The 8,620-nt window shown below is 36.4% G+C and overlaps 2 protein-coding genes across 3 annotated transcripts; both read right to left on the bottom strand.

The window, feature by feature from the left end:
- Window positions 1–1,016: 1,016 nt before the first annotated feature.
- lrrc69 (leucine rich repeat containing 69) lies at window positions 1,017–4,402 on the bottom strand (the record flags this gene model as incomplete). Its single annotated transcript, XM_081376448.1, has 8 exons — window positions 1,017–1,124; window positions 1,333–1,512; window positions 2,817–2,918; window positions 3,139–3,210; window positions 3,287–3,482; window positions 3,662–3,734; window positions 3,823–3,949; window positions 4,226–4,402. The coding sequence occupies 8 exons, from the start codon at window positions 4,400–4,402 to the stop codon at window positions 1,017–1,019; spliced, it is 1,035 nt and encodes a 344-aa protein (XP_081232574.1).
- Window positions 4,403–5,707: 1,305 nt separating this feature from the next.
- otud6b (OTU deubiquitinase 6B) lies at window positions 5,708–8,538 on the bottom strand. 2 transcript variants are annotated; one of them, XM_081376455.1, is made up of 8 exons: window positions 8,446–8,538; window positions 8,252–8,332; window positions 7,948–8,090; window positions 7,735–7,839; window positions 7,340–7,652; window positions 6,733–6,794; window positions 6,527–6,633; window positions 5,873–6,442 (listed from the first exon to the last, which is right to left on the bottom strand). In XM_081376455.1, the coding sequence occupies exons 2-8, from the start codon at window positions 8,319–8,321 to the stop codon at window positions 6,358–6,360; spliced, it is 885 nt and encodes a 294-aa protein (XP_081232581.1). In that variant the 5' UTR covers window positions 8,322–8,332; window positions 8,446–8,538; the 3' UTR covers window positions 5,873–6,357. The 2 variants fall into 2 exon arrangements, with proteins under 2 accessions (XP_081232580.1, XP_081232581.1); XM_081376454.1 differs by having other exon boundaries at window positions 5,708–6,442; window positions 8,252–8,538.
- Window positions 8,539–8,620: the final 82 nt, after the last annotated feature.

Consider the following 8,620-nt stretch of genomic DNA (forward strand, 5'->3'; position numbering starts at 1 on the left):
CATTTGTGAGGCGCATTGACGCCCTCCAAGTGCACAATCACTTGGAAATTGAGGCAACTGCTCTAGAATAATGGCTGAGCTTGACTGAGGGCTGTATAATAAATGACTGAGTCTCATGGTACTTTTCAGTGGACATCCACACAGTCACCATTAGTTTCCTAAGTGCACTTTCCCCCGCACTTCTAAATTGATTGAAACAAAATGTCACAATTATGCCCTGTAGCTCAAGCTTAATTATTCATCAATTAGCGTTTTCTCCCCCCTTCTTTTTTTCTGAACTGATTTTTCATTCAGTTTGCAGAGATGTATGGTTCCCCTGCTGTTAACCAGTCCTAAGTCATTAGTTTCTGGCTTTGCAATTAAACCTGCTGCATTATTCATCAGGCCCAACTCGGTAGACTCTGCTCTGAGCTCAGGAGGCCTGCATGAGAAATTAATTTGGAGAGATGAAGTTTCCTCTCAGGTTAGAACAGATGCCATTGGCCCAAACAGAGGTATGGAGTGCATTCATTGTAGGGAATTATAATGGCAAGCATAAAGCTAGACTATAGAAAGGTCGAAAATACTAATGGAAAAAATATCAAAATTGGGATTAGCCTGTGGCGGAGTGCTTCAGATCACTTAAAAATCAACTCAGGAGGAAATGTATAATGACTATAATAGAAGTCAAATTGTGCACTTAAAAATGAATAAAATCGATTATTTCATTTTACTGTAATGAAAAAAAACTTTTTTTTTAAAATGTAAAGGATAAAGGAAAAATAAGTGTATGGCATTTTAATCTAATACAGAAGAATATTGAAGTATATTATTGTGAGATTTATATATATGTATAACTTACTGGATTGATTCACTTCAGCAGATATCAATCTGACAGCCAGATCAAAATGTCAAAACATCAGTGATCAAATGTTGCCATCTGCTGGTGTATTGCAAAAACATCAAAATTCATTCTTTATAATAAAGAGATTTAGATCATGATCAGTCATTGGGGAAAATTATGGTTAATTTTTCATTTATAATCGCGCAAGCCCATAGTATTTGTAGTCATCTCTGTTGAAGCAGTAGTAAGAGCACAGCAAAACTCTCACTGGAACAGACTGTGAGCTTTTCATCCCCATGTGCTGTTCAGAGACAATAGAACAGACTCAAATTACTAAAGGATAGTCTAATATTCTCTTGCACTTTACTGACATGCAATGTGGATCATGCAGAAAAAAAAAAGTAGAAGAAGAAAATAACATATTGTTTTGCTAATATTGACTAAGTTAAGTTAAACTGTGACCCTGTTAATTCTGGTAAAGTGATATGCAGAATGATCTGATGCTGTACCTTCTTGGTGTTGATGAACTGCACACACTCCAGCCAGGTGGTGAGGAAGGGCTGTGAGCACAGGCCACACTGGCCCCAATGAGACAGCACATCCTGCAGATCTGGGTACATTGGCAGAGCTCTGGACACCACTGAGAAACTGTTAGTGCTCTCCTGGAGGATGAGCCTGGCTGAGAGTTCCTGGACACATTAAACTACAATCAGCACCAGTATGGAAATGATATGGTTAAAAAATAACCTTTTTTTTTTTTCATTTGAATGATTTTCTGGAAAAAAGGTCAAAAATCACATACAGGGTTATTATAGTTAACTAAGGCCGCATTTACAGACCCTTTCCAAAAAATTAGAATATCATGGAAAAGTTTATTTATTTCCATAATTCCATTCAAAACGTTAAACTTCCATAGATTATAGATTCAGGGCCCACAACTTAAACGATTTCAAGTATTTAGTTGTTTATTTGTACATAATTTGGGCTTCCAGCTCATAAAACCCACGAAAACAGGATTTCAAAAAATTAGAATATTACATGAAATCACACAGTAATTACACAGTGATACCATGGTCATTGAACCAGGTTTTGGTTCTTTTGGCAGTGTGGGCAGGTGCAAATCCTGCTGGAAAATGAAGGAAGCATGAAGTGCTCTGAAAATGTCCTGGTAGACGGCTGCGTTGAGTGGACAGCACAGTGGACCAACACCAGCCGATGGCATGGTTCCCCAAACCAACACAGACTGTGGAAACTTCACACTGGACTTCAAGCATCTTGGATTGTGTGCCTCTCCATTCTTCCTCCAGACTCTGGGACCTTGGTTTCCAAATGAGATGCAAAATTTGTTCTCATCAGAAAAGAGGACTTTGGTCCACTGTGCTTTATTAAATCCAGAGTCAATGCAGCCGTCTACCAGGACATTTTCAGAGCACTTCATGCTTCCTTCATTTTCCAGCAGGATTTGCACCTGCCCACACTGCCAAAAGAACCAAAACCTGGTTCAATGACCATGGTATCACTGTGTGATTTCATATAATATTCTAATTTTTTGAAATCCTGTTTTCGTGGGTTTTATGAGCTGGAAGCCCAAATTATGTGCAAATAAACAACTAAATACTTGAAATCGTTTAAGTTGTGGGCCCTGAATCTATAATCTATGGAAGTTTAAGGTTTTGAATGGAATTATGGAAATAAATAAACTTTTCCATGATATTCTAATTTTTTGGAAGGGGTCTGTACATTACATGGTTCAAGTGACCCAATTCTGAGTTTTTTCTCCCATGTGGCACAGATCGGATATGATCAACGAACGTGCAAGCAGGAAAAAAGCATTTCAATATTCTCAATCGGTTTCAGGCCTCATTCATTTGTGGAAATAAATCTGAAATTAATCGAATACGTGCATTGTAATCGGACAGATTGGATATTCCCCTGTCAATGCGAGGGTGGTGGTCGCAACAAGGGCAACAAGTGTGAAATAATAGAATGTTACTTTTAATGCGAGGACTTCTTTCTCTTGAATGGACTCCATCAGTGTGAACTGAACTAAACTGTTTCCTTCGAAGAACAGTTCGTCCAATGTGAGAAACTGAAACTAAACATTAAAGAGAAAAACATCAGTAGAATATAAATAAAAAGTCAACAATAAAGTTAATTGTGTATTTAGGGGAGGCTGAGGTCATACTAATTAGCATTTAGCATCAGCTGTGTATTTCAGTTACACAGCTTATTTAAAAACTAAATACATTTACATTGACAAAATTATTATAAATAGCAAAAACATAAATGGCTGGCACTTTGTCCAAATAACTTACACCAACTGGAAACACAGATAAAAAATTTCCGGCAACGTCTAAGATCTTCAGATTTTTCCAACCAAGAACACCCTAAGCAAAGAATGGACACATATTAATCTAATAAACATAAGAATGGGTTAAGTATTATGATAATCGTCACTCTTGCCTCTGGTAGTTCTGTCAGGTTGTTTCGGGCCAAGTACAGCTTCCTCAGCTGTGATAAATTGCATAGCTGCTGTGGTATTTGAGTCAGTTTATTATTAGTGAAGTTAATCTCAGTCAAACTCTTCATCAAGCCCAGTTCAGCTGGAATCTGCTGTAAATGATTGTCTGTGACACTGATGCTCTTTAGACTACACAGTCTGCAAATAAACAAGAAATGTTTTAAAAAACAGATAGCATGCATGATAATCAATTAGCAAAGTGTGTGTGTGTGTGTGTGTGTGTGTGTGTGTGTGTGTGTGTGTGTGTGTGTGTGTGTGTGTGTGTGTGTGTGTGTGTGTGTGTGATATGTCCCCCCAAAAAACTTGATTCATCTTACTTTTTCATTTCTGCGGGAATGACTTTGATTCTATTGTGGTTCAAATTGAGAAGCTCGAGATTTGGTAGGCCTTCTGAAAATATATATAACACATAGGCTACTATAAAACCCCGTTCAATAAACTACGATAAACCTGAATAACGTTAAGAGTTTGAACTTACCCAGCACCTCTGGTGACAAATGGCTGATTTTGTTCCCATATAAATAAAGTTTATGTAGACAACAGAGGTGTTTTAACACGGATGGAATCTCCTCAAGAACATTATTTCCCAGATTGAGCTCTGTCAACTTAACAAATGTACAGTACAAACTATGAAAACATTACAACGAATTGCATGATCTAGATTAAAATCCTAGATTTTGGCTTTGCAATAATTAAGTTGTCATGGCCAGTTAAACTTACAATGTTATATTGTTGGTTTAACGTATTGCTCAACATTGACTAACTCACAATTATGAATGAAAACTTTACTAAAATGGTAAGTTTTTTGGGCTCTGTCACAGAATAATGATATATTATTGTTAAATGAATCATTCCTATTGTACAGAAGTGTCTGAACTCACCTTCTGTAAACACATCAGTTCAGACGGCAGACTCGACAGATAATTATTATTCAACTTTAATACAGCAATCCATGGCAGCTGCCCAAAAACTTCTGGAAGATGTGTAATTTTCCTGGAACTCAAATTAAGCGACTTTGATTTCGTTTTTAAAGCTCTGATAAATGAATCATTAGCCATTTGATTTGACTTTCCCAACGTTTCTATGGAGATGTAACGCACCTTGTCTGAAGCCACTGGCGCCGCCTGACGGCCTAACATGAGAATGGCATGCTGTCATTGGCGCCTCAATACTGACCACACAAAATTAACATTTTTGAACATTATACCAATTATATAGGACATTAAACGTTTTAAAACGCATTTTGTCTTTCAGCAGATGCTCAGTGAAAGGTTGTCAACCTTCAGAAAATCTTGATGGTCAAAGTCAAACTAAATGTATGAGCATTTTTATTTTTTACTCATTTTCTATGGGCTTCGCGATTTGTACAACCTAAAAGTCTAGACTGTTAAATTAAATCCCTAATCTGTGTGATATCATTACTACATTTTTATTGTAGCAGTAAACAATAAACGTAATATAACGGAATGACATTTCATCATGCTTTCCAAATGTTATTTCGTCATAATTTGAAAATCATGTAGTGACAGGGTTATGTGCACAGCTAAATATTAAAATGTTGTCATTAAAATGTACATTTTTGCTTCAAATAATTGAATATATTAGTATGTCTAAATTATTATGAAGTTGTGATGTGATCTTGTGAAGTTCAGATGTGATTTTGATGGTTGGATACAGTCTAACCTCTAAGTCTGGTTTCACAGACAGGGTTTAGATTTAGCCAGGATTAGGCCATAGTTCAATTAGGACATTTAAGTAGCTTTTAGAAAAGTGCTTTAGAAAAAAAACTTTACCTCTGTGCATCTTGAGACAAAACAATGGCACTGAGTCTGACATATTTTAAGACATGTCAGTGCAAGTTGCTTTCAGTTAAAACGGATTCATTTTAGTCTGGGACTAGGCTTAAACCTATGGAAGCTTGTTTCCGCCACTGAATAATAAATAAATAATAATAATTGTGACTTTTTATCTCACTATTCTGACTTTTTTTCTCACAATTGCGATATATCAAGTCAGAATTGTAAGAAATAAAGTCGCAATTCTGAGACATAAAGACGCAATTGCGAGATATAAAGTCACAATTCTGAGAAATAGTCGCAATTCTGAGAAATAAAGTCGCAATTGCGAGATATAAAGTCAGAATTGCATGATATAAAGTAGCAATTGCGTGTTATAAACTATTCTGAGGTAAAAAAAAAAAAAGTCTGTCTTTTTTTCCCTTAGAATTAGACTTTGTATCTCACAATTGTGAGTTTATATCTCACAATTCTGAGAAAAGATGCAATTAAACTCGCAATTATGTGTTATGAAGTCAGAATTGCATGATATAAAGTCGCAATTGTGAGAAAAAGTCAGAATTCTTACTCAGACTTTATAACACGCAATTCTGACTTTATATCTCACAATTCTGACTTTATATCTCGCAGTTGTGAGAAATAAAGTCAGAATTGCGAGATGTAAAGTCAGAATTGCAAGATATAAAGTCAGAATTGCATGTTTTTCAATTATCTTTTAAAATGTTTTATTTTGTGGCGGAAACAAGCTTCCATATAAACCTTCTCTGTGAAACCGGGCACTAATGTGTTTCTTCTATTGGCCAAAATCCCCATTTTAAGGAGGGAGACTGTATTTGTCTAACGTGTCGTTAAGACAAAAGCTTGTTGACGTTGATAGAAAGTTCTGTTCTTTTTATTTAATGACATAAGCATGACCATGAATGATCCAGCACCTCTTAGAGGAAATGCCTTGCAGATATGCAGCTTTCCATGAATAACACAAATCACATAGCAGTTTATTCATAAATAACACTGTGAAGCATGGACTATTTCATTAAACTCGTCCAGTGCAACTGAAGTCACCATCAGCATGTGTTATTTCAGCATCTTCTATGAGCATCCTGACTGAACCACCGTAATTCCACTCATCCTAGCAAAATGGAATCAAACTCCAGAATGTCCATTTCTACGGGGTAACTATGCACAGGTGCATATACTAATGTGTGTCAGTGACTGGGTCAACCCTCTTCCTCATTTGCCAAATCTTTCAAAGGCTCCACAGAGTTGTAGTGCTCACCAAGTCCATAAGCATGCCGCATATAACTGAAAGAGACAGTGAAACAAACTTTAGTACACAGCATAGAATATTCATCTTAAATATCTAAAAATACAGCTTGAGTTATTTACATTAATGTGATTGGTGGCTTGTCATATTCTTCACCAATAATAATAGTGGGGGATTCTGCCTGAATGACTTCTATCGGTAGCTGGAGGACCTGTGAAAGGGCTTTTAACTGCCATGGAGAAAATATCAAAATATTTAAGAAAATAGGCAAATGATGGATAATGACTTTTTAATGTTTGTTGTTGGAATAGATGGCTGGTATCCTTACCTCTAACTGTCCACCCCAAGCAGCCGTGTCTGCAACATCATTGCAGTATTTCTCAAACTCATCTAAAGTCAAAATTAATCTACAGTTAACAACAGAATCCATTCATATCATGTAACAAGCATTTAGCTTTATGACACACAAAGATCTTCATTAGTGTTCTGAAGATGAACGAATGTCTTAGGTGTTTTGAATGACATGAGGGAAAGTAATTACTGACAGAATTTTTGGTTGAACTAACACTTTAAATTGTGCCAGAAATCAAAAGTGGCACAAATTCTTTTTGTAATATTACAAAATATTTTGGTTTCAAAATAACTTTCTATTCATCAAAGAATCCTGAAAAAAATCAGCAGCACAGCTATTTGCAACGTGGATAATCAGAAATGTTTCTTTAACACCAAATCTTAATTTGAGAATGATTTCTGAAGGATCATGTGACATATGACGAGTTATGAGGCTGAAAATTCATATCACATCAATAAATTACATTTTAAAATATATTCCAATAGAAAAGTTATTTTTAATAGAAATAGTCAAATTATAAAATATTATCTATCTATCTATCTATCTATCTATTGAAGTGTATGGCACAGAGTCTGGCATTCACCTGCAGTGTACATGTCTCCTGAATTGGGGTCAGTGAGGAACGGGAGGAAGTCATCCGCGTGGCTCCTCATGTACTGAGCTGTTTGAGCCCGAAGCTCTTTGAGACTGAGGGTGGTGCTTCTCTCCGTCAGCTGATCCTCCACAGCGCGGTACATGCAGTGACCGTCAGAAGAGATCTCTTTGATCTGCAGGTGCTTCTCCATCAGCTTCTGTCTCAGCTTCAGCCCCTCCTGATGACGGGAGCCTGTGAGGTTCTCCACTTCCGCTTCAGCAATCCGGACCTCCCGCTCCTTCTCAAGAGCAGCCTTTTTGTCCTAAAAAAAAAAACACCAAGAATTTTCAGTGTTTTCAAAATAGACGCAAGTACAGTCACCTTATGTGATTAAAATAACTCACCCGCTTCTTCTGGGCTTTAGATGTCCGACTTGGCTTGCTTGGATCCGTTTTTTCCTCATTATTTGCCAAACTCACAGATTCCAATGCATTTGAAACCTCCTTCACCTTGGAACAATTCATGATATCAGAATGAGTAAGCTGTCATGTGTATCTAGATGATGTGTCTGGTTTCTAATTGGGTGTTTTAACATCTTCTAACAACATTTTACTTACCGAGGAAGAGTTCTGAAGATGTTTGAGCTCATTTTCGTGTTTTTGATCAAGTTCAGTCTCTAGTTTGGCTATGTCTTCTGTCAGCTGTTTCCTCCTCTTCTTATCATTTTTGGGAACAGCATTTTTCATAGTTTGTATTTTTGCTATGACATGAAAAATGCATCTAACGTTATATTTAGTATTGTGTACTTTTATGTTTCGTTTCTTAACCCATACAGTGTCATGCAATGCATTTTGTGGCATTTCAAAGGGAAATTTCTGAGAAATTAGTATTTATAGATGTAATCGTGACATGTTTTCTTACCTTGCAGGTCTTTCTTTTCCTTGCGTTGCTGTTTGGCTAACAGCTCTTCTGCTGTCTCCACTTCCTCCATGTCAAAATTAACTAATATTCAGAGCAATAAAATATGTACAAAAAAAATTTCTAAACGATAAATACATTATTCGTTTCCATCAGGTTTACTTATTTTACAGCAAGGACTAAATTGCGGTTTTCACCTCATAGAAACCAGTTGTTGTTTTTTTCAGTTCAATTGATCTGCAAGTCACACGCATGGAACACAGACACTGAACACAACACATCCGGGATGTAACATTTCAAAATAAAAGTCTTAGAAACTTAGAGCTTTCGGTATTTTGATATAATGGGATAAAATGGCAGAATATATAACCA

This window comes from Scardinius erythrophthalmus (genome assembly GCF_964197995.2).
Source record: "Scardinius erythrophthalmus genome assembly, chromosome: 10".
NCBI classification, from domain to species: Eukaryota; Metazoa; Chordata; class Actinopteri; order Cypriniformes; family Leuciscidae; genus Scardinius; species Scardinius erythrophthalmus.